This window comes from Enhydra lutris, unplaced genomic scaffold (genome assembly GCF_002288905.1).
Source record: "Enhydra lutris kenyoni isolate GAN:26980312 unplaced genomic scaffold, ASM228890v2 scaffoldscaffold1, whole genome shotgun sequence".
NCBI classification, from domain to species: Eukaryota; Metazoa; Chordata; class Mammalia; order Carnivora; family Mustelidae; genus Enhydra; species Enhydra lutris.
The window spans coordinates 32,184,429-32,210,547 of NW_019154085.1; the positions used below are offsets into that span (position 1 = coordinate 32,184,429).

Sequence of the window (26,119 nt, forward strand, 5' to 3'; positions counted from 1 at the left end):
GATGTTTTTTAAAGGTTGGCTGTTAAGCCCATTTTTAAGATCAGGGCCAGATTCTGAAGTCTCTCGATGTCACTTCCTGTGTGTGAATTAGCTCTGACTTTTGTCTGGAGACTGTGCTCAGGGAGCCTGTCTGCTGAAGCCGGGCCGTGGCCTTGAATCCGAGAACCTATCCTGGCAGGCCTGATGCTCGGAGATGCTTTTGGAGAAGTGGGTGCTGGTCCCGTGTGCTCGGGCTGGTTCCCGATTGGTCACCTGCCCATTGTAGACATAGTTACAGATGCTTGGGTTTAAAGGATCATTACTAAGCTGCCCTCAACAATAAAGAACATAGAGAGCCTGAGGGTTTCTGTGTCCTCCGCACTACCCCCCCCACTGTCCATGGTCCTTCACTCCGCAATATGACCTATTAAATCACCCAATCGAAAATCCAAAAGCTTCTAGACCACATGTTCAAAATGTTTTATTGTCAATCAGGTGAGTGTGACAGGGGAATGGTTAACTGTGTGAGAAAGACGAGCTTGTGATTATCTGGTGGTTTGTGGCCACTTTTCCATGACTGTCACCTCGTTGATATAATTACTTACAATAATCTCTTTTATATAAGTGTTAGAAAAAGTGCTTCTCTCACTAGCCACGTCTGACCAGTTAGAAGAGGTTTTTGTTTTTGTTTTTTAAGATTTTATTTATTTATTTATTTGACAGAGAGAAGAGAGAGAGCATGTGCAGGGGGAGGGGCGGGCAGAGGGAGAGGGAGAGACTCCCCACTGAGCAGGGAGCCCAATCTCCATTCCAGGCCCCTGAGATCATGACCTGAGCCAAGGGCAGATGCTCAACACACTGAGCCCCCCAGGCACCCCCGTTAGAAGAGTTTTAAAAGAAAAACAGATCTTTTTAAGTCATAAGAGTAATTCATGGCTGTGAAAAACTGAAACAAATCCCAAGTGCATAGAGTAAATTTACAACAGAAAGCTCCTGTTTGCTCCTCTCCTATGCCAGGAGGTGTGCATCAGCAAGTGGGTGTTTTTATCCCGGATCTTCTGTTCCTTTGTATGTGCACACACAACCACATACGCACACACACAGATACATAGTTTGCGTACCTTAATATCTTAAAGGTAAATAGCAAAATGCCGTACGTACTGTCCCGTATTATTCTGGGACCTGCTTTGTGTGTTAGACACCGTGTTGGAGGTGAATATCTGTGAAGTTTTCTGACCAGCTTTTATAAATCTTGTAGATGATTCATGAATATATGCATGAAGTGTAACTAAAAATGCTTGCCTTGGATTTGGAAGCTTATGTAGAGGCTTTAAAATCTTGATAACCAAGTGGGATAGTTCTACCCAGATCTATTTAATAAACACAGCCTTAGAAAGTGTTACATTCGCTGAATTTGTACATTGAATCGTATTATAAAAATGTCCAGGAAACTGGCTATTGGAAATGATTCAACAATGAGTGATATTCATAGGGAATGTTCTTTAGGAATAAGAATGACCATCCCTAATATACCACTTGTGAAGAGTCAAATACATTTTATTTTGTCTTAAGTTGGGGCACTTATTACATGAGCTTGAGCCAATCCAATGCAAGCCTGATGGAATTGGAAAAATTATTCATTTTTCTTTTTCAGTGTTTTGACATGTTTTATCAAAGCATAAGCCAAACAAAGAGAAGGGCTGAAACCTCTTGGCAGGAGGGATGGCTCCCATCCCTCGGATCCCATAGTTAGATATAGCATGCTAAAATTTACACTGTTCCTCATAAAATGCTCAAAATCCATCAAAACTTATTAGAAAAAAAGAAGTATTTTTTATGATATGGATTGATTCAACCGGAGTCAAACTCTTAACCGATATTCATTCGCCCTGATGAGAGCATGCGCACAGGGCCATTCCTCTTCCAGCCCCCCTCTTTGCAGGAACATATCCTGCAACTGTTTTCTTTTAAAGCAAGGTTTTAAGCTGACATTTCTCCCAGCCCAAAAGGTGTTTTTTTTTTTTTTCCCTTTCAAGAGAATTTATGTTGGATGATTTATTGAAAGTGTCCACACAGAAAAAATGGTTTTCATTAGTTGGAAGAAAAGAGTAGCTCTGTGAACCACACAAGATGGGTGTGCACAGAACCAGGGAGAGTCCTAGAGCCTAGGGCTTTGGTCAATTTATCAGCAAGTGGTCATCCCTAGTCGCCAGAGGCTATTAATCCTCGGGTACTTTACATAATGTGCATACAAAGATATACAGTAGCTTTTAAAAAGACCTGCCAGCCATCATCCTACATAGCAGTTTGCAAATTCTGAAAGGGTGGTGTGCCAAAAGTTTGCTTGGATCTCAGAATGCATTCCCCAATATGAAGTGACTAGATTTCCAGCAAAGCCCAGGAAGCAATTTGATTCATTTCGAGAGGAAATATTGTCCATAGATTCACTGAATTCCAGACTATCCTAGGAAGCCCAGAAGGTACTGCCCTCTCCAACACCCCAGGGGCCTGGGGCGGGCAGGTGTAAGTTTGGGGAGCTAAGGTGGGGGACCCGTGCTTTCCATGGCAGCAAGAAGCCGCCTCCTGCAGTGAGAGCTGGGTGGGCCCGTGGTGATGCCCAGTCTGGAGAGAAAGGTGGGAAACTGCTCAAGTCTGAGTCCGAGAGCTTCAGTTTCCGTGTTCTGCCAATTCCTGGACGTCCGAGTTAGGCCTCTTCAGGGTAGGAGGCACAGAAATGGGAATCTGATACCAAGAATTCGAGGATGGGGGGGGGCACCTGGTGGCTCAGTGGGTTAAGCCTCTGCCTTTGGCTCAGGTCATGATCTTCAGGGTCCTGGGATCGAGCCCCGCATCAGGCTCTCTGCTCAGCGGGGAGCCTGCTTCCCCCTCCCCCTCTGCCTGCTTCTCTGCCTACTTATGATATCTCTGTGTCAAATAAATAAATAAATAAATAAATAAATAAATAAATAAATAAAATCTTAAAAAAACAAAAAGAATTTGAGGATGGCACAGGAAAGGACCTCACAGTGACTGAAACAGGCACCTTGGAACCGTCTCAGGGGTGGTTTGCTCCCCTTGCCTGCTTCCTGGCACACCTGCCTCATTTCTTCCTCACAGCACAGAGTGGAGGTATCTGGGCCATGTTGTAAGCTCTGGTTTCCAAGTTTTCTTCTCTTTCATTCAGCAGAGGCTGCCAGGGGGCTTGGAATCCAAATTCCCAAGAAGAAAGCATTTGGTGAGCCCCAGTTAGGTCAAGTGTCCAGCCTAAGGCCAGCCAGCTCTGGCTCTGGGCGGGCGGGGCTGGGGGGTGGACAGGCCAAGCCAAGCAGCTCAAAGCTAACTAGTAGCCTCCCCTCCCATTCATTCCTCTGCCTTCCCTGGGGAGCCTGTCTGCGCAGACCCTGCACAAAGTATTTAATACATTTTGTAATTCGGGGGAAAATCACATCTTGGCGCCTCCCCTAAAATGAAGAGAAAACCACTCCCCTCTCAGAGTGGTAGCCTTTTTTTTTTTTTTTAAGATTTTATTTATTTATTTGACAGAGATCACAGGTAGGCAGAGAGGCAGGCAGAGAGAGAGGGAGAAGCAGGCTCCTTGCTGAGCAGAGAGCCCCTTGTGGGGCTCAATCCCAGGACCCTGAGATCATGACCTGAGCTGAAGGCAGAGGCTTTAACCCACTGAGCCACGCAGGCGCCCCAAGAGTGGTAGCCTTTTTGAAAATGAGTTGTAACCATTTGAAAATGAGTTGTAAATTCTAAAAACTCTCAAAATGGTGAGATTTTACTCTTGGTCACCATTCACTGAATGAGTATATACTGAGCCCTTGGTTCACACTGGAAACGCTTTCTAATACAAACACGAAGAGTGAAGATGGATTCTGGGATGAGCATGTGAACGTGGTAACAGAGAGAGGGCACTTTGGAGTCGCTCGGGCCTTGCACGGAGTCCTCCTTCTGCCATGTATCAGTTGTGAGCTTTGGGCATGTCTCTTCTCTCCAGCCTCAGTCTTCTCATCTGTCGAGTGGGAGTATTAACTCCTTATGACAGCCTACATGGCCCTATCTGGTCTTGGTAGGACGGACTCCTTCTTTTCCTTCAGGTCTTTACACAAATATCCAGTCTCAGAGGTAACCAGCTTACCTAAATATGTCTTTCCCCTTCCCAGTAACTTGTCCCTCATCACAGCACCTACCGCTCCCTAAAACTACATATTACTTGATTTCTTTTTACCTGTGCTCCCTACCAAAGTATAAGTTTCATGATCCAAGGACTTTGTTGTTGTTGTTGTTGTTGTTGTTGTTGTTGTTAAACTTATGTAACCCCCCCAGCCTGGAACAGTGCCTGATTTTAGTAAGTGTACCTACTGTCTCACTGGGAGAACCCATTCGACAGCAGAGAAATGGGAGCAATACTCCCACGAGCCAAGGGTCACCAAGGATTGCCAGCAGTCACCAGAAACAAGGAGAGAGGCATGCCACACATCCTCCCTGTGAGCTCCCAAGAAGGAAACTAGCCTGCCCACACCTTGGTTGTGGACTTCTGGCCTCCGGAAAGTAGGAGAGGATAAATGTTTGTTGTCTGCAACCATCCAAATAATGATCATTTGCCACAGCAGCCCTAGGAAACTAACACAGTACTTATTCGATCCATGGAGGCTATCATTATTTGTGTTAATAATGTAGCTCTCACTACAATAACCTTGGTAGACAGGGCGAGGAGTCATCCTATAACTGCCTTTACTGGGAAGATTCTCTACTGCTCTGAGAACACACCCACCCAGTTCACCTTGGGTTGAACAGGTTTTCCAGACCAGGTTTGGTCCCTTTCTCTACCTGCACGGTTGTCCTGCGGGCTTCCAAAGGTACTCCGGGACCAGAATCTGCTCTGTCTGGCACCTTGGTGAACACTGGACCAGAGCTGAACATGACATCCAAGTCAAGAATACCATTGTTTGGAAGCACCCCAAATGTTCATCAGTGGATGACTGGTAAAGTATAGCGCCTCTTCCACTGATACGGAACAATCTCTAGTTATATAATATGTAAAAGAAGCAAGACTGAGAACATTATGTAAGGAATGTAACTATTTGTATCCAAAAAAAACAAACCGTAGATTCACATTTGCTTGTCTATGCAATGAAGTAAAATACCACTTGAGACAGTCCTTTGAGAAATCTGAATTATTGACAGGATCCTGTGAAGAAGCTCCCACCCCCAGCTTCTCCCTGCCCCAGCTACCATTCGTCTCATAGCCAGCCTCCCCAATCATCATCTGGAAACACAGCTTTTCACAGGTTCTTCGTTTGCTCTCCAATGGCTTTTCATGACCTCAAACATCAACCACAAACTTTAATCGCCATTTGGGTCCCCCTGCTTACATCAGGACACAATTTCTCTTCCTCACGTCACTCCATTACTGGGAACTCTCTCTTCCAACCAAACAAAAGTACCTTCCAACCCAGACACGATACCCATTTCTATTTTATTGAGGGGTTTTGACAAGAACGCATGTTGACTTTTGTCACATAACTTTTCTGCATGTGTACAAACAAGTCTGTCCAAGTTTCCCAGGGGTGCTGTCACAGTACTACAAACTGGGTGGCTTCCAACAATAGAATTCTTTTTTTTTTTTTTAAGATTTTATTTATTTATTCGACAGAGATCACAAGTAGGCAGAGAGGCAGGCAGAGAGAGAGAGAGGGAAGCAGGCTCCCGGCCGAGAAGAGAGCCAGATGCAGGGCTCGATCCCAGGACCCTAAGATCATAACCCAGGCCGAAGGCAGAGGCCTAACCCACTGAGCCACCCAGGTGCCCCGCATCAATAGAATTCTTTAACTCACAGTTCTAGATGGGGGAAGCCTGAGCTCTGGGTATTGGCAGGGCCTTGTCCTTCCCAAACCCCTTTGGTTACTAGTTTCTCATGGTTTGCAAGCCATCTTCGGCCTTCCTTACAGCTGTGTAACTCCAATCTCTGCCTTCATCCTCCATGGTGTTCTCCCTGTGTGCCTATCTTCTTAGAAGCGCACGTGGCACATTGGATCAGGGGCCCGTGCTACTCTGGTATGACCTCATCTTAACTCACTACGCCTGCTGTGACCCTATTTCCAAAGAAGGTCCCATTCTGAGGTACTGGGTGCTAGGACTTCGACTATCTTTTGGAGGCAGGGAAACACAATTCAATGTGTATAATAAATCATATGACTTTTCTTCTTAGCACTATTAATATGATGGATAATATTGGTGGATTTTTTTGTTATTTAATGATGCTTGTTCATGCTATGATAGGAACAAATTGCATTTAGCCATAATATCTTCTTCTTTAAATGGACTGTTGGATTTCAGCTGTTGATATCAAGATTTTGAACCCCACTCAGCAGTGAGAGTATTCTGTTGTTTTTCTTTTGGTGCTCTTTCAATTTTAAGATCAATATCATAATGGCTTTAATAACAGGAATTTTGAAAAATTCTTTCTTCTAGAATAAGTAGCACTGAGGTTATCCATTCCTTAAAGGTTGGGTAGAATTTCCCTGTGAAACCATCTAGGCTAAGTGCTTTTATGGGGGAGAATTTGAACCCCTTTATCTTGGTCTGTGATAATTGCTCTCTTAGACATTCTTTACTGGGGCCAATTTTAGGTAAGTTGTTTCTTTCTAAAAAACTAACTATTTCATCTGCATTTTCAGATCTATTTGCACAGGGGCATGGGAAGTACCCTCTAAACACTTTTAAAATTTCCTCTGCTTTTGATGATTATTTTTCCTTAGCATTTCTAATTTTAAGCTTTCATCTTTTTTCCCTTTTATTCTTTCTTCGCCATACTAGTGGTTTTTTGATTTTGTTAATTTTTTTCCATAGACTGTTTTTGGATTTATTTATCAGTTTCATTGTTTTTCTCTTTCCTAACTTAATAATTTCTGCTTTCAATTGTCTTTCAGTTGTCTTTAAGGTGTCTATGACTGGCAGATTCGTAAGGTAATTCTGATCACAGATTTGAGAATTATAACTGTAGCACATGCAGTGTTTTACTAGAAATTAGTCTTCTGATGCCCTAGGTCTTCCATTATACCATTGTTATCATGTCATAGCACATTTTTTTGTGTGTACGTGCATCTTATTTTGGCAATAGATGGAAGCTCTTTGAGGCCAAGGCTATGTGTCATTTTTGGGGGGGGGCAATAAATATTGATATTGTAAAGATGAAGTTAGAAAGTTAATGTAGGTGTGAGAACCTGTAGTAAGCACCTTCCAAAATGGCTCCTGGTAATCCCTACATCCTACTGTCCACACTCTTGTCTCATTCCCTCTCCCTTTGAATGTGGGCTGGACTTACGGACTGGCCTCTAATAAGTAGACTGTGACATAAGATACTGTGGTGTGACCTCCAGTATCAGATCATAAAAGATGACTCCGTTATCTTGCTCTGTCTCTGATTCTCCCTGTTCAATGAAGGAAGCTGCTGGGTTATGAGCTGTCCTATGGAGAGACCCGTATGGCAAGGAAGAAAGGGTGGCCTCTGGCCAATGACCCACAAAGAATGGAAATCTACCAACCACCACTTATGTGATTTTGGAAGCTGATCTACCTTCAGCTGAGCCTTGAGATGACTGCAACTTTGTGAAGAACCCAGAGCCAGAGGACCCAGTTAAGATGTTTCTGGATTCCTGACCCATAGATACTTCAAGATAATAAACGCTGCTATTTTAAGCCACTATTTGTGGGATAATTTGTTTTGCAGCAATAGGTAACCAATACAGAATCCCAACCCTGGATATTTGTTTTAATCTAGGAAATATTGTCAAGTTGAAAACTGAATGGTTTGGTTGAAATCTGGAAGTGACCTTCTCTGTAGAGAGAGAACTCTAAATCAGAATTTAAAATGCAATAATGCAATTAATACCAAAGCTTTTCATTTAAAAAGCATTTTGACATCAATTTGTTTTAATTTCCTCATTTTTAATTTTTAAATTTTTTTTTAAATTTCATTTTATTTTTTCAGTGCTCCAAGATTCATTCTTTATACACCACACCCAGTGCTCCAAGCAGTTTGTGTCCTCCTTAATATCCACCACCAGGCTCACCTATAATTTCTTCATTTTGATTCAACAAAGATATGAAAGGTTTCCCTTTGACTTTACTTATTTTTAGCACTTTCTTTTTAAAAAGTTGTATCTGCACATGCATATTTAGAATGTGTCAAATTAAAGACAGACTGCCTAGATAAAATTGGGCAGATGATGGGTTGAATTATAACATAGATTTATATCTTAAAACATTTAAACCAACATTGGTTTGATTTTCATAACTGATGTCTGCCAAAAATCTGTCCTCCCTGCTTTCATAGAAATGTAGTTGAATCTGGACATAGGCTGCCCTGCTAGAGATGACATTTCCAAGTCTGTCTTGGGACATGTGACTTTGTTCTTACTGATGGAACACAGGCAGCTGCTCAGGATACTCACGGATTTCAGATGTGCCCATAACCCAGCTTCAATCATGCAGAAGAGGAGAGTGGCCTTGGGCTTGGTTGCAGGGTGGGAGGGGGGGTGGGGGAGGATAGGGAAGGGTGATAGTCAAGATGAAAAGAATCTGAGTTACAAGATGAAAAGAATCTGTGCACTTTCATGGAGCAGAGCCTCCCACTAACCCAGACTTCTCACCTTGGAACTCTTATATGAAAAGGAAATAAAAAGCTGTGCTCTTCAAGCCTAGATTTTGGGGTCTCTTTGTTGCAGCAGCTTAATGAATACATCCATCGCTGTCCCTTTAAAATATGTCACTTAGTAATTATTATATATGCACAATTAGCCAAAGTGCTAATACCTGGATTTCTGCCCGGGGGATGGGGGCGGAGGGACCAGCAAAATCTATTCCTCCCAGGCATGACTCATGTTAAACTGTCCAAACAACTACAACTACAGGTGATTTTTCCTGCATCAATGTCATTTATTTATATGCATGACTTCAGGCTTGTAACTTCTGTAACTTCTCCACTAAATGTTAGGCTAGAGCAGTCCTTCAGCCTAGCACTTCTCGAGGACATTGATTTTTGTTAGATGGGATGTTCAGAACATCAGCCTATGCCCTAAAAGAGAGGATCTGGGGAAGCCTACAGACCACTGCCAGATGTCCCTGGCTTTTCAGTCTCACTCAAATTGTTCAGAGCCAAATCCTCCTGAAGATTCATTCCTGAATTGAATGGCTCTTGAACAATACAGAAGGCTACGGCTATCTCACCATGTTGCCTTATAGAGCTTACTTAAAGATTTTTCACAATAGCCTTATAAGATAAGAAGTGAAGATTATTATTATTTGATCACACAAAAAAACCAAGGCACACAGTGGCATCACAAGTCACAGGAAGCTGGAACCATTACTTGGTCCTCCAAGGAGACAAAGTACATTATCTGAATGCACAATTCTTTGGTCTTACGTTAAGCCATGCTCGCTTTGCTTCTTCTGTCTAATTGAAAGAAAGGAAAACTGAAGCATGAAATTTCAGAGATACACCACTCAGGTGTCTTCATGGGAGAACCTATTTTATTCGCACATAAAAACAACGGGTCCTGCACTAGTCCAACTTTAGCTTTTAAAAACTAAAGGATAGGGTTTGGTCCCAGGGGCTGTAAATGACAGCAATGTGGGGGAGAGAAGCCTTCTGCCTCCAGGACAGGATATCGCCATGTGTCACACATCTGGGTTGTGACAGTAGCCCTGTGCTGCTCCTGTAAACTAAGTATCTCGCAAGTGTCATTGCTTTGTCACCTTGATCTTGCTCTCCATCAGGACTGGGAAGGAGAACAGAAACTAAGGCATGAGGGAGACCAAATCATCCTTGAAAGCTACATCCCAAAGACATCCTGATCCAAAAGGACAATTGGATAAACAGGAAAGTGGCAGGTGTTTTTTGATAGTCATTTGTGCAACCAAATACTCAGTAGGCTTTGCGTGGACTGCCAATAGCACACAGCCTATGGCTGTCAACTGAGGACAGGACTAGGATTGCACTTCTGTTGCAGGCTGAGCAGCTCAGCCTAATTTGACTGTACCTCTCACTCCTTGTCAGGAAGTGCAGAGGCCCTCGTGGGAGAATCGCAGTTTCCTTGGCTCCTCTTCTGCTGAGATCCTTAAAGCAGGCAAGGGTGCGGTGAGATGTCCAATCCTCCTCCCCGCCCTTCACCTGGTTCGCTTGGGGCCTAAAGGTCGTGAACGATCTTGTGTCTCTTCAGTGCCCTTTCCTAATTAGAGGCAGAGCAGACAAAAAGTAGAAGGGAGGGGTAGCATCATCTTTCCCAATGCAGAATACTGAGAAAGAGTAGCGTTTCCTCCACACCCGTCTAAAAAGTATTCACCAATTGCCCAATCACGAGAGCAAGCACCAAGGACTCAGGATGATTCAGGGCATACTTTCAACCTCCTCAGTTCTTGAGCAAGGTCGAGGAGGTCGGGCTTCCGGGGAGACGTTGCATCACAGTTTGGAAAAAACTTGGGAATCTTTCTTAGAGGACTCATTCTTCCAGGAAGCGGGCAAAGAAAGAGCGGAGTAGACGCCAGGGTGCCGGAAGCTGCAAAGAAATCCGACCTCACCTTGGGCTCAAGAGTGAAAGTGGGGTCACTCCAGGACCAGCCCGCGCATGGCAGGAAGGACTCCCGCAGGTCTCCGCGTGCTCGGCCGCTCCCCATTAGGTGGCACTTCTGCGCCAGCCCGAAGGGACCAGGGGCGCGGTGACACAAAGAGAGGCGCGGTTTAGACACCTGTGCGCCTCCGCCCAGTTGCGAGCCGGCGGGACGCCAGGGACCGCCCGAGCCCTTCCGAGCCCGCGGGGAGGGCAAGGAGCGCGGACGTGCCCCGCGCAAGGTGGAGGCGGCTACCTGGGCGCCCGCGCGCTCGGGGCGGCGCTAGGACCAGAGCGGCGCACCTGTTGGCTGGCGCCCCGGGCCCCGCCCGCCCTCCGCCCCGAGTGCCCGGCCCGCCGAGTGCCCGAGCGGCGGGGACAGTGCGAGCCGAGGGTATCGGCGTGGCGGTGTTGGCGCGCGGCCCCGGGAGCACTATGGCCGAGCTGCTGCGGAGCCTTCAGGATTCCCAGCTCGTCGCCCGCTTCCAGCGCCGCTGCGGGCTCTTCCCGGCGCCGGATGAAGGCCCCCGCGAGAACGGCGCGGGCCCCGCGGAGGGCGCGCCGCGGACGCCGGGGCTCGGGCAGCTCCCTGCGGCCAACGGCAAGGGCGGCGGGGGGCCGGCCAACGGGCTGCGGAGAGTCGCGGCCCCGCAGGTAACCGCGGCCAGGTGTTCGCCGGGGGTGGGGGAGGGGACAGCCCGCGCCGCAGCCCGCGGACTTGAGGGTCCCGCGGACTCCGCTACGCGGGGACCGGCGAGCGCCATCCCCGGCGGCGACCCGGCTGCGGGCGCCGGGTATGGAGGGGAGTGGGGGCGGGGAGTCCAGTCACCAGGATGCCATCCCTTAGGCTGCCAAGTAGCACCCACGTCCGTTCAGACATCAGATGCACCAGGAGCTTTAGACACAGTCTAAAGACTTTCTCCTTTCATGAGTGAAATTTATGTTGCTGAGCTTTCTCCCAAATGTGTAAGAGTTACGTAATTGAAAAGGGCGGGGGGCATGTCCTTGGCTAGAGGCGTTTTCGCTAGAGGCGTCTCTGGGGAGAAATTCTGAGGACTCCCGCAGGATTCCCGAGTTTCCGCCCCATCCCCGCCCCCCCTCCCCGCCTGATCCGCACTCAAGGGGTGTAGCAGGGCTCGCTGTGCCCTTCACTGTCCCGCATTTCCAGCTCTAAGGACAGAACTTAAGGTTTCAGTTGCGCCTGGAGAGATCTACAAACCGCACTCCTACCCGCACCGGGGCGAAAACCCCATCCCCTTCCTGCCGAGTGGGTCTCTTGTGACTGGCACCAGGGACTTTGAACAGATGCTGTGGAGAGAGAAGCTCATCGCGCTCCCCTCCAGGCTTTCAGAGTGTGCTTATACAACCCACTGCGGCTTTGGGGAGCCGGCGTGTGTTGTCATCGCGGTGCACAGAGACTCAAAGCAGGAGGGACCGAACAGGCTGCAGATGCTAGTGGGCCAGGGCTGCTGGCCTCCCCAGCGGGGGGAAGGCTGCCCGAATCGGCCCTGCCACCCGCAGAAGCTGCCCTCGCCCTGGGAGAGCTCACAGTGTGGCACTGGAGGAAGGAAGCAATGTATTGACGATTCCCACTCCTTGTGTTGGGGGCGGGAGTTGGGGAGGGATGAATTTACGTGTAGCTTTCCAGATCTCCTAAATGAGGAATGATGGAGACCTGGCTTCAGTGTGGGATGGCATATTGCGGGTATTGAATCAGAAAATTTATTTGAGAGAGTGAGGGTGGGGTGTGTGCTCCACTCCAGAGAAATCCTCTATAATGTTCTTTTTTTTTTTTTTCAATTGTTCCTTCTCTGTCCCATATGACATCTAGTAACTTTTAGATGAGTTTGAGACCTGCCCCCACCCCTCCCGCTTTCCTCTTGCCTTGTCTTAAAAATGGGACAGAGTGAGGAGCTAAGAACCAGTCACATACCTGAAATGTGGCAGGGCGTCTTCTGTGCCCACACGTACATACCGTTTAACACACAGGGAGGGGCCCCAGCGGCTTTCTGATGCTCTCTCCCCACATTTCCCCTCTGTTTCTCCAATTCCGGAAGCTAAGCAGGGTGCATTTTCCCTCGAATGCTTTTCCAACTGTTTAAACATTACCTCAATTCTGGAAAAGGATCCTCCTGCCCTTTAAAAGCAAGATAAACAGATGTCTTGCAGAGAGGTGACCTCTACCTGCTTAAAAAGCCTGTGCCCCCAGCCACATAGCAGGGATCTCGCTCTTCCCGTCCAATACACAACCTTTCTCACCATAGTCGGTGAAATACTGAGAGGAAGCTCAAGATTCACGGTGAGAAGTCATTGTATTGGTGTATGATGGGGGGAAAATAGCTCAGAAGAGCATTTGATACACGAGAGGTTAGTGAATGTTTTTATTTTTATTTTTATTTTTTTTATTTTTAAAGATCTTATTTACTTATTTGACAGACAGGATCACAGGTAGGCAGAAAGGCAGGCAGAGAGAGAGGAAGGGAAGCAGGTCCCCACTGAGCAGAGAGCCCGATGCGGGGGCTGGATCCCAGAATCCTGGGATTACGACCTGAGCCAAAGGCAGAGGCTTTAACCCACTGAGCCACCCAGGCGCCCCTAGTGAATGTTTTTAAAGGTGGGTCTTTTTTAAAGCTGTTTTCAGGTGACTTGGGGAGATTAATATTTTGCAAATATAGAGAGGGTTCAATAGGAAAAGATTGCATACCTGTCCTAGATCCTTAATAGGACTCTAAGGGGACAATTGGAAAACTTCTCTCCAACAAGCTATTCTTCCCTGTGGCCTTTGGCCTCTGCCCAACCTGTGGCAGGCCTGAGCTGCCTCTCCTTTCTCCAAATAACCCCACTCATCCTTCAGTTTCAAAGGTCAGTTCTTCAAGAGACTCTTTTGCTCACCTTTGAGTCTCACTCCGCATTTTAGAGGTTCTCTTTGTTTCTGGTGATTCTTCATTACAGCATTTATCACATTATGTAAATATGCCTTTGAGGGGGGTGGTACCTGATTATCGTCAGTTTTCTCCAGTGGGTGAAAAGCTCTGAGAATGCAGGAAACTTGCCTGGTGTGCTCATTATTTTCTTCACATGGGAGCTTGGTGAATTTTGGGAATAAATGAGTGCAGACTATAATATAAAATCTGCCCTATAAAAGCAAGATAAGCAGATTTCTTGCAAAGACTCATCTTGCTGCTTCAGCAAGCAGCATGGTAGGGGTTTCCCCCTTCCCATCCCAAACATGACTTCACTCACTATAGATCATGAAAAAGTAAGAGAGTGCTAAAAATTCAAAATAAGAGATTAAAGATTTTTTAAAATTGAAGAGTGACTATGGAAAATCAAGTGTTTTCCGCATAGCCTAGAAATCAGGAAGCACATGGACACTGCTTTAAGACCCTCCTAACAGTAGAGAAATGTTTTCTTCATTTGGGTGACTTCAGAATGCAACATACCTAATTTTTCTCACCTTGCACATTTGCTGTATTTATTTTAATCCTTAAAACAGGCCAAATGCAGAAATGATTAACGACTTCCGGGACACCACGCCCTGCTAAGTTAAAGATTAACTACATCCTTCACAAACCCGGGCTGGGCAGGGATTGCACAAAACTGTCGTTGAAGAAGCCGGAGTGGACCTCAGAGACTGCTCAGTAGTCATGCCTTTCACAGACAGCTCTGAGTCCTGAAGGGTTAAAGGCTTTGTTGAGGACTTCCCAGACTTTCACACAAGCAGGTCTTTTGATGCTCAGGTCTAAACTGCTCTCTTCTGTGCACCTTCCAGGGTTTCATTTTATCTGTCTCACTGAGAAGGTGTGAGGTGTTGGGGCTGGCTGGGAGCTGGGCAGAATTTGGGTGGAAAGGGAGCATGTTGCTTTCAGAGTGCAAGGATAACTGGTTTGCAAGAGTAACCATAGGAGGACATTCCTGGCAGTAGCCAAGATCAAGAGGCAGGGATCCTGGGACCAAGGAGGAGGGCAAAGTTCTGGTTAGAATAGTGTTTATTTGTTCTGGGGTAAATCCAGCCTCGGATAGAATGGTATTTTGATTTTTATCATCTTTGCTTACTCAACATAGTTGCATTAAGACAGACTTTGCAGAGCCTTTCCCTATCATTACGTTAGACTAGAGTGATCTTTCCAAATTGTACTGTGTTCCATAAATACCTTTTGATAACTATTTTTTCAGGCATAGTTCTACAGATGGGTTGAGGTATTTAGAGAAGTCCTTGCATCCCTATTTTGAAATATTTGGGGACCCCCAGGTCTGTCAATCTACAAAAAGCCACCCTTCTTTTGTTGGTTTGCTCCAGTAAAAAGAGCCATCTTTGCAATCGGGAGACCTAGATCTGGCTCCACCTTCATGTCACCTTGAAATTCTCTGGGTCTCATCTGTAGAATGGGCAGAGTGGAATAGAACCATGGGTTTCCACCTGCGGCTGCACAATATAGTCAGTTAGAGGAACTTTGAAAACACAACAAACCAGTGTCCAGGGTCCAGGTGAGAAGTGGGGTCTGGAGAAACGGCAGACAGAGGTGGGAAGCTCCCTTCTCCTGGGACCCACCACACTTAGTGTGTTCAGGATGAGAATGGTGGTACTGGAGGCAGCGGTCATGGCCACTGGGACATTTTGGCTCATGACTCCACTGGCCAACGGGCTGAACTTCAAGTTTTGATTTTCTTTGATGTTCAGGTTTGCAATGGTAAAATAAGCCACTTTGAAAAGGTACCTTTGATCTTTTTTTTTTTTTTTCTAGTTACAGATATTGTTCAGATGAGAAAACTTGGAAAAAGACAAACAAAAAATTAAATTCATGGCCATTATACCACTGCCCAAAGGTAATCATGCAGTAAATGTTCAATCTGATTTTTAGGGGCTGTATGCTACTCTATAGCATAGATAAACTATAATCTAGTTGGCCTATTGCTGGGCTTTTAGGTTTTTTCCAGTTTTTGCATTAAAAATAACATCTTTATATAAGTATCTTTCCATATATCTTGATTGTCTCTTTTAATTGAGATGTAATTAACACATAATATTGTATTAGTTATTGGTGTACAACATAATGATTCAATATTTGTAAATACTGTATTATGAAATGATCACAGTAAGTCTAGTTAATATCCATCACCACCCATAATTACAGTTTTTCCTTCTTGTGATGAGAACTTTTTTGTTAAAAGATTTTACTTATTTATTTTAAAGAATGAGAGAGAGAGAGAGAGTGTGTGTGTGCACGCAACCCAGGGGAGGGACCGAGGGGGAGAGGGAGGGAGAGTATCTCAAGCAGACTCCGAGCTGAGCATGGAGCCCTTCAAGGAGCTCGATCTCAAGACCCTGAAGTCGTGACCTGGGCCAAAACCAAGAGTCAGGTGCTTAGCCACCTGAGCCACCCAGGCACCCCATGATGAGAACTTTTAAGATCTACCCTCTTAGCAACTTTCAAATATACATTATTAACTGTAGTTGCCATGCCGTATGTTACACCCACATGACTTATTTATTTTGTAACTTTACGAGTGTATTTTGTCACCACCTTTACCCATTTCACCAACTCCCGCCCCCAGCGCCTCGGGCAACCACCAATCTCTTCTCTTCATCTATGAGTGCAGGTTTTTTGTTTGTTTTATATTCCACATATACATGAGATCATACCGTATTTGTTTTTCTCTGACTTATTTCACTTAGCATAATGCCCTCAAGTTCCACCACCTATATTCTCACAAATGGCAAGATTTCCTTCTTTTTTATGGTGAATATTACAGTGTGTGTGTGTGCGGTGTGTGTGTGTGGTGTGTGCGGTGTGTATGTGATGTGTGTGTGTGGTGTGTATGTGGTGTGTGTGTGTGTGTGTGTGTGTGGTGTGTATGTGGGGTGTGTGTGTGTGTGGGGTGTGTGTGTGTGTGTGTGGCATATTTTCTTTATCCATTCATCCATAGATACTAGAGTTGTTTCCGTATCTTGGCTGTTGAAAATAATGCTGAAATGAACATGGGGGTGCAGATATCTTTTCAAGTTAATGTTTTCTTTTTCTTCAGATAAGTACTCAGAAATGGAATCGCTAGATCATATGGTATTTCTATTTTTAATCTTTAAAAAGATTTTATTTTCTTTTATTTTTAAGACATTCATTTATGAGAAAAAGAGCAGGGGGGAGGGGCAGAGGGAAAGGGAGAGAGAGAATCCCAAGAAGACACCCTGGTGAGCACAGAGCTCCATGTGGGGCCCAATTCCATGACCCCAAGATCATGACCTGAGCCAAAATCAAGAGTCAGACACTTAACTGACTGAAGCACCCAGGTGCCCCTCAAGGTTCTATTTTTAAGTAATTTTGACACCCAACATAGGACTTGAACTCATAACCCCAAGATCAAGAGTTGCATGATCTTCTTACTGAGCCAACCAGGCACCCCTATTTTTAGTTTTTTGAGTGACCTCCATGTTGTTTCCATAGTGACAACTTATATTCTCTCCAACAGCACTCAAGGATTCCCCTTACTCCACATCCTTGCCAACACTTGTTGTTTTTTGCCTTTTGGATCATAACCCTTCTAACAGGTGTGAGGGGATATGTCGTCATCATTTTGATTTGCATTTTCCTGATGCTGAGTGATGTTACACATCTTTTTGTGTGTCTGTTGGCCATCTGAATGTTTTCTTTGGAAGAATGTCTATTTGGATCCTCTGCCCATTTTAATGGGATTTTTGAAAAACAATTCCCTTTATCACTTATATGATTTGCCAATATTTTCTCCCATGTGGTAGATTGCCTTTTCATTTCGTTAATGTTTTCCTTTGCTGTGCAGCAGTTTTTTAATTTGATGTAGTCGCACTTGTTTATTTTTGCTTTCGTTGTCTTTGCTTTGGGTGTCAAATCCAAAAACATCGTTGCCAAGACTGATTTCAGTCTTTGATTGTCTTTTTAATTTAAATTTCCAGCCATGGGACTGCTGGGTAGAAATACACGTACTACGGCCTTCACCACTAAGCTGTCTGCAGAACAGGGGTACTAGGTTACATAACTGTGAGTGCAGGTTTTCCCAGCCCCTCACCACTAGTAGGTACTAACACCCTCTTTAATCTTTGGTGAAAATAGACCACCCCTGCATCTTTTTTTTTTTTAAGATTTTACTTATTTAATAAAAAATAAGAGTGTGTGACAGCAGGGGGAGGGGCAGAAGGAGAGGGAGAGAGAGAATTTCAAGCAGACTCTGCCCTGAGCATGGAGCCAAGTGTGGGGCTCAATCCCACAACCCTGAGATCAGATGCTTAGCCAACTGAGCCACCCGGGCACTCCAATAAGCCACTTTCGCTTTTATCTCATATTATCTTCCTTTATTTCCAACCAACATTTCCTTTTTTTTTTTTTTTAATTTAAATTTTAGTTAGTTAATATATAATGCAATATTGGTTTCTGGAGTAGAAATCAGTGATTCATTACTTACATGTAAAACCCAGAGCTCATACTTAACAAGCGCCCTCCTTCCTCCTCATCACCCATCTAGCCCCTTCTCCACCCACCTCCCTCCAGCCACCCTCAGTTTGTTCTCTATCTTAAGAGTCTTCTATGGTTTTTTTCCCTCTTTCCATTTTTTCTTTTTCCCCTTCCCATATGTGCATCTGCTTTCTCTCCTAAATTCCACATATGAGTGAGATCATATGCCAGCCAACATTTCTTAATCAGCTACTCTGATTATCTTGGATTGTCCTCATCCTTAAAGGTTCAAAGATAAATAAGATCTAATTCCTGTCCTAGGAAAGCCACAAAGAAAATGACACAATGTAAAGAATACAAGAATAGAATATGTAGGCTCATAATAATATTAGGATATGAAGCTAATAATAATAATAATAATAATGATAGGCTGATAATAATAATAGGATAAGTTTGTGGCCAGGGAGACAATAGCAGGAGTAGCTCACCATCCCTGGAGGAGCTCATGAAGTCTTGAGTGGGGACTAAAAGAACAATAAGAGTCAAATAGATGAAAATGTGAAAATCTCAGGGCACCTGGGTCCTCAGTTCAGGGTCTGGCTCCTTGCTCAGCCAGAAGTCTGCTGGAGATTCTTCCTCTCGCCCTTTCTCTCTGCCCCTTCCCCTGCTCACATGTGCACTTTCTCTCTCTAATAAATAAATCAATCTTTAAAAAAAGAAACTATGAGAATCTCCTTTCCTTACCTAGGAATCTTAAGTGATAAAACATAAAGGCACATTGCCATTTTTGGTGAAGAGTGAAACATTGAGCCTGGGTAGAGTAAGATTCCCAGCAGGAAACAGATTAAGAGGTAATTGAGCCCTTAAAAATGGCTAAAATGGCAAATTTGGGGATGCCTGGATGGCTCATTCGGTTAAGCAGCTGCCTTCAGCTTGGTTCGTGATCCCAAGGTCCTGGGATTCAGTCCCTCATTGGGCTCCTGCTCAGAGGGGAGCCTGCTTCTCCCTCTGCCTTCTTCTCCCCCTGCTTGTGCTGTCTCTCTCTCTGACAAATAAATAAAATCTTTTAAATAAATAAATACATGGCAAATTTTATGTTTTGCATATTCTACCTCAAAAAAGAAAGAAAGAAAGAAAGAAAGAAAGAAAGAAAGAAGGAAAGAAAGAAAGAAAGAAAGAAAGAAAGAAAGAAAGAAAGAAAGAAAGAAAGAAAATATCCATAGGTTCTACTTCAGGGAGGAGAAACATAATGTCCTTCTCCTTAAGTGTGGGCCACAGAGGAGTCATTTTACAGTACAGACTCAGGCAGACACCCCCTCAGCCAGGTCATCACGGTTAACGTCAACAGTGTAAGCCACGGTGATTTTGTGTGCTCTTGACGCATGTCGAAATTATGTACTCTTGATACATGTTCATCGTGGCACTTCACCGGGGTGTCTTGTTTAAAACCCACACCCTCAGCCTAATCACAAGAAAGACATCAGACAAATCCTAGTTGAGGGGCATCCTGCAAAATACCTGGCCTATACTCTTCAAAGTTGCCCCGGCCATAAATAACTAGGAAAGTCTGACAAATGTCACAGCCAGGAGTAGTCCAAGAAGACATGACAGCTAAAGGTCATTGTGGTATCCTGGATGGGACCCTGGAATAGATAAAAAAGGATGTTAAGTAAAAACTAAGGAAGTCTGAAGAAAGTATGGAATTTAATTAAAATGCATCAATAAATTTTTCCGCAAATTGAAAACTGTATTAAAAACTAGGGGCGCCTGGGTGGCTCAGTGGGTTAAAGCCTCTGCCTTCAGCTCAGGTCATGATCCCAGGGTCCTGGAATCAGGACCCAAGGTCCTCTCTGCTCAGCGGGGAGCCAGCTTCCCCCCCTCTCTCTGTCTCTGCCTGCCTCTCTGCCCACTTGTGATCTCTGTCTATCAAATAAATAAATAAAATCTTAAAAAAATATATAGTCTAGGGGCACCTAGGTGGCTCAGTCATTTAAGTGTCTGTGTGCGGTTCAGGGTTTGATTCCAAGGTCCTGGGATTGAGTCCCAGTTCAGGCTCACTTCTCTGTCTCCCCGACCCCTGCTCATGCTCTCTCTCACTGCCTCTCTCTCTCTCAAATAAATAAAATCTTTAAAAATAAATAAATAAAATAAATTTAAATAAAATTTAAAATAAAAATTTTAAATTTAAATAAAATTTTAAAAGTCTTTAAATTTTTCTAAAAGGAGGTAGGTAATTGAAGGGAATTCAAAGATGGGATCATTTACAAAGTTGTAGGTGGTGTTGGAAAAACCCACAAGGAAGGGTTAGCGTCTAGGAGCAGATGACGGTCAGTCTAAAGTGGGAAGAAGAGAAGATTGGTTCTGGTAAGGCCAGCCCCAGTGAGCAATTAGCTGTCAGAGAGAGACCCCTGACAGGAGCTGCCTTTAGTAGAGAAACAGCCACAGCCGGGCTGGAGGAGCAGAGGAACTCTACCTCCACGTCATTCTCCACATACCCGCTCCTATGCTGCCAGTGCCTTCCTTGGGCCAAATTCAATTAGAAGCCAGGGAGACTGGGAGCCTGCCCATGGCCCCACACGAAGGTCAGCCTCCGTGGAGAAGGGTGTAGGGTGGACCCAGAAGGACCAATGGAAAGTATCCAGCCCGGGTAGCATGAAGAAACTGGGATGGTTATACCAGCTGAAGTTTGGGGCTCGAGCCAGAGTTTTAGGCTGGAGCCCGAACGTGGCCTCCTGCAGAATTTGGTCTTCATCCTGTAAACAGGGGGATGGCAAATCAATTCCATGCCATGTGTCAAATCAGAATTAAGTGATGGAGCATCGTGATAAGAAAGGTTCTTGGGGTGTCACTGTGCTCCATCGCAAAGAGTGTGGGATTGAATGGCGATGTCTTTGCGGGGTATGGGGGGAGCCTGGTGCTGAAGCATTTAAGAAATGGCAATGTTCTGGGGCCATAAAATATAATAATGGAGGGGCACCTTGGTGGCTCAGTGGGTTAAGCCTCTGCCTTTGGCTCAGGTCATGATCCCAGGGTTCTGGGATCCAGCCCTGCATAGGGGCTCTCTGCTCAGCAGGGAGCCTGCTTCCCCCTCCTCTCTCTCTGCCTGCCTCTCTTCCCACTTGTGATCTCTGTCTGTCAAATAAATAAATAAAATCTTAAAAAAAAAAAAAAAGAAATGGCGATGTTCTGTTCCAACATCAGCGGACATGGTGCTAACATGAAATCAAGCCTTAATATCTGTTTGGATTCCTTTGTGATACCCTTGAGTGGCACCTTCACCCACAAACTCTTAGGAGGAAAGAGACCACTAATGGTTTCTTAAGACATAGGTTTGTCTTGTTAATCTTACAAATAAAACAGTAATTTTGTAACGAAAATGGTTTTATTCAGGAAGAGCAAAGAACTGCAATTTGGGACAAGGAAACTCCAGCAAAACCAAACTATAACAAAACAGAGGAGAGGAACACTCTTTTACAGAGCAAAGAGGGGGGTTGGGAAGGCTGTTAGAAACAAAAAGTCCATTGGCATAAACGAGAAGTTTGAAGTATAGTGGCTTTTCATTGGCTGAGTTGTGACAGCTCTCATTGGCTGGGCTGTTGCTTGGCCAGGAGAAAACCTTTCTTCCTCTTGCTGGGGTGGTCTGGACTTGCAGGTTTGTTTTGGGTTGCGTCTGCAATTGGCTGAAGAGTGGTAGGGTATGAGAGCTCCCCCTGCGGGCCGCTGGTTCCATTCCAAAGGAGGTTTCCTTTCACCAATTTTCATACCATAGTTTGGGACGATGGGACTCATCCTGGGACCCCATCATTATGGCTCCAAGCTGATTGGATTGGGGAGCAGCTCTCTACTCATTGGAAGCCTTCTATAGGCTGTTCAACGTCTGATGACGTGGCCTGAGGTGAGGACCTCACCCAAGTGGGACACTGCCCAGGGGAGAGTGACTGATGGCGCCAATCGCATTGCACCCTGGGGGAGTCTGAATGCAGGACCCACAAATAGGGACGGAAGTGGTGGAGTGGTGGTGAGCTTCAGAGAGAGAAAGGAGGCCACAGGCAGAACCCTTCAGACAGAGAAAGCAGTAGGAAAGTAGAAGCTCACAGTATGGAGGAGAGCGGCAACTCCACGGCCATGGTAAGAAGTCGAAGAGAAAACTCCCAAAAGGAGAAAGAAGCTCCATCTCGAGTGTGGTTGGCTCCACTTCGGAGGGCAGGTGCTGGAGGCACTGTTGGCCTTCGGGATGGAACAGCTGGGGGTGGAGGGAGATGGTGCCCAGGGATGGTGACTGACTGTACAGCCTCTGAGCACATCTCGTTGCTTCCTGAGGAATCATGGAACAGACTCCTCTCCCTGGAAGAGGCGTGGGTGGGTCTTTCCTTGTGAGCAGTTTGTGCTGGTCCCCTGCTGCTTCGAGGGCGTGCCCATAACTGTGATCAGATCATGAGTTTTATCACTTCTGTGTAGTTGGGAATGGGGATGGGTAGGTAGTGGCAGGGGTCAGATCCCTCTTTCTCCTGTGCACCCCCAGGGTCAAACATGGCAGCTACTTAATACCACCTGTTGAACGAAGCACAGAAGGCTGTGCTAAACTCAACTTTTTCTTTCTTGGCAGAAATACAATCACCTGCTCTCTCCTGTCACAACCGGGGTCATTTTATCCCTGACGACTTTACCTGGCCATGTGTTCTTTTAGCCTAACTTTTTGTTGTTGTTGTTGTTTTGTTTTTGTTTTTGTTTTTGTGTTGGCTCCTTCCTTTTAATCTGGGAAACTGATGAAGGGTTTTGATTAATGAATAACTTTTTTATGAGTTTGCTTTCTTCACTTGGACACTGTGAAGGGAGTTTGGAGATGGCTAGAAGTTCGTGAGGGTGAAACAGACACCTGTCAACTTTTGAAAAATGTGATTAAGCTACTATGTTTAGGAAAGCTGTTGACAGCAAGCCTTGTTTAATTCTAATTATCTTGACTTATAATTAAGATGTCAACATTTTTAAATTAAAAAAAAAGCACTTGCCTGTCTGTTGTTACAGTTTTTGTTAATTATTTAATCCTCTGTTTTCCTGATAAGAATTATGTCTCCAACAAAGGCATTCTTGCATTTTGTTTGGCACAGAATTTTCCTGGGAGAAAATACTGTCACGGTTTCCTGGCAACACGTTTTGAGTGTTTCTATCTGTGTTAGAAATCTATGAAAATGCTAAAATTGGGGGCATCCACTGGCCTTTATTATCTGCTTGCCTGGTGAGATACACCGCACATAGAAAGAAAATGAGATATTGAAAAATCCAGTGGAGACCGCGTGACCCATGTTTTTCTCTCCTCACTCCTGCTTCCAACACAGTATGAACTAATTAGCCAAGTGTTTTAAAAATCAAAGCAAGCAATCCTTAAGTGCAAGCCCGGGTGGCTGGAAGGAGAAGGAAATAACCACCTGAGATCTTGAAAGGAGGGCTGAAAAGGGAGTCATGGTTTCCTTGAACCATTTTGAATAATTGCCTGCAGGCCCCCAAATGCTCACTGGCATTTTTATACCCATTTGTTTAATAAAACAAAACAAACCATCAGATTTATTCTTGCTTCTGTGAATGCTGTTTATTTGGTATGCATGCCTGCTGGAGAAATGCCCTCTCAATTATGTTTTGATTTTTCTAACTGGCAAAATCTTTGTTCCCATAGGGTTTTATGGGAAACAGCCCACCAAAGCAAGGGCTCCTATGGGTAGGAGGGAGAGGGAATGGTGGTGAATAAGAAGGTTCCTTTGGGGGGCGCCTGGGTGGCTTAGTGGGTTAAGCCTCTGCCTTCGGCTCAGGTCATCGTCTCATAGTCTCATGGTCTCATGGTCTCATGGTCTCAGGGTCCTGGGATCGAGCTTTATGCTCAGCAGGAAGCCTGCTTCCCCCTCTCTCTCTGCCTGCTTCTATGCCTACTTGTGATCTCTCTCTCTTTGTCAAATAAATAAATAAAATCTTTAAAAAAAAAAAAAAAGAAGGTTCCTTGGGTAAAATATTGGGAGCTGAGAAGCCAGGATTTAATTGGTGGAGAAGGGACTTAGGTAAACATGATAACATTTTTCTGAAGTTAAAAAAAATCGCCCGTTCCTGAAAGGTGATTTACAAAGTGGCCATGAAATATACATCAAAGATTTTGTTAAAGACATGACAAGTGAAAAGTGACTCTGTTAGAAGTTGGGTTTTGTGGAGGTTTTTTACCCCTATGTTCTGAATTTTGATCTTTTGATGATTTTCGGGTAGGAAGACATTAAATATTTTGAAATTAATTTTTGTACTTTTAAACTCCTTTTTTAAGGAATTTTTCTACTCTCTCTCTCCTTTTTTCTTTTTTTTAAGATTTTACTTATTTTTTTAGAAAGAGAGAGTGAGAACTAAAGGGAGAAGCAGATCCCTGCTGAGCAGGGAGCCCAGTGCGGGACTCCATTCCAGGACCCTGAGATCATGACTTGAGCTGAAGGCAGATTACTTGAGCTGAAGGCGAGACGCTTAACTGACTGTGCTAGCAAGGCATTATTAAGTATTATTTCAGAAATATTTTAGTTTTGACTTTTTAGGATGTAATTTCTGATTTTTGAAAATCTGCAAAAACACTATGAAAAAATTCCTATGTGCTCTTGACCCATGTTTTCCTAATGTTAGCATCATATATAGCCACAGCACAGAAAATAGTGTGCAGTCTGTGGACTTTGTTCCATTCTGGAAATTCTTCAGTATTTCTTTGCATTTCCTCACCTTGACTTCTAAAGAGTTCAGACCACTTTGTATAATGTCATTTTGATTTGTTCAATGTTTCCTCATGATAACACTTAGATTCTGTATTTTGGGTGGGGCGGAGGTGGGGAACACTATAGGCAAGATATTGTATTCTTAGTGCATCATATTAAGAGGCACAAAATGCTGATTTATTCCATCACCAGTGATTTTTAACTTCAAACACCTTTAAACGTGTGTTAAGTGGTTTCTTCCAGGTAAATGTTTTTCTCTTTACAATTAAGAAATAGGCTATAGGGTTCCTGGGTGGCTCAATCAGTTAAGCTCAGGTCATGATCCCAGGGTCCTGGAATGGAGTCCCACGTCAGGCTCCCTGGTCAGTGGGGAGCCCGCTTCTGCCTCTCCCTCTGCCGCTCCCCCTGCTTGTGCTTACAAGCTCTCTCTCTCAAAGAAAAAAACCAAAATCTGTAAAAAATAAGTAAATAAATAAAAAGTATGCTGTAGACCAGTATTAAGACACATTGTAAATGTCTTGTTTCTTGGCATATTTTCATCATCCATGATTTTTGTCATCCATTGGTGACATTATCCTTTAAAAAGTGATCAGCCAATTTGATAGCAGAATGAAAGCATCTCATTATTCTAATTTTGTATTGCTTTCATCTCTAATGAGGTTGAATATTTTTCTTCTGGTTAGAAGATACTTGTATCAACCCTTTTTGTGAATGGTCTGGTCAGAGACTTTATCTATTTTTTCCCCCACTGTGATTTTAGTGGAGGTGTTTTTCCTACTGATTTTGGATGGTCCTATTTTAGTTCATCCATCGTGCACCAAAATCTTCCACTATACATCGGTTAACATAAGCTCACAACCAGTAAGTGACTAATCCTTCCTTGTAAAGAGAAAACCTTTGGAGTCTGAGGAGAAGGGAGTTACAGAGGAAGTAATAACTTCCCTCTAGTTATCTGTGGGCTTAGATAAGTTATGCTGGGTTTCCTTGTTCTTCTACCTGTTATTGCCAGGTCCAGAAAGCCCATCATTCCCATCCTGTGACATGCTTGTGATATTTCTGTAGCGTTGGGCAAGGGTTGGGGGTTCTGAGAGGTTAGGGAAAGCCTGCATCCCTGACAGCTCTGAGCAGGGAAGGCAGTAGCTTAGAGGGTGTTACCCCCATATTATGATGGTGTGATAGTGAGGCAGGAAAAGAATTCGTTTGGTTGTGCACTGCAGAGGGTGACAGACAATACTGAGCTCTCCCAGCCTTGGTTGGTTCCCAAGGTGGCTTCTGGGCTGCTTTCTTGCTGTGCTGTTATTATACCACACGTGTCCTCAAAGAGAAGGAATGGATTACTATCCCCAACGTTCATTCAGTAACGTATTTCTGA

At 44.6% G+C, this 26,119-nt stretch overlaps 1 protein-coding gene across 1 annotated transcript in view; it reads left to right on the forward strand.

Annotated features, from left to right (window-relative positions):
• Positions 1 to 11,027: 11,027 nt before the first annotated feature.
• The window catches only part of LOC111138525 (sphingosine-1-phosphate phosphatase 2), a 106,665-nt gene continuing 91,573 nt past the window's right edge, over positions 11,028 to 26,119 (forward strand). The window contains exon 1 of the mRNA XM_022496306.1: positions 11,028 to 11,246. Coding sequence (XP_022352014.1) covers positions 11,028 to 11,246 — 219 coding nt within the window. The remainder of the gene's footprint in view (positions 11,247 to 26,119) is intronic.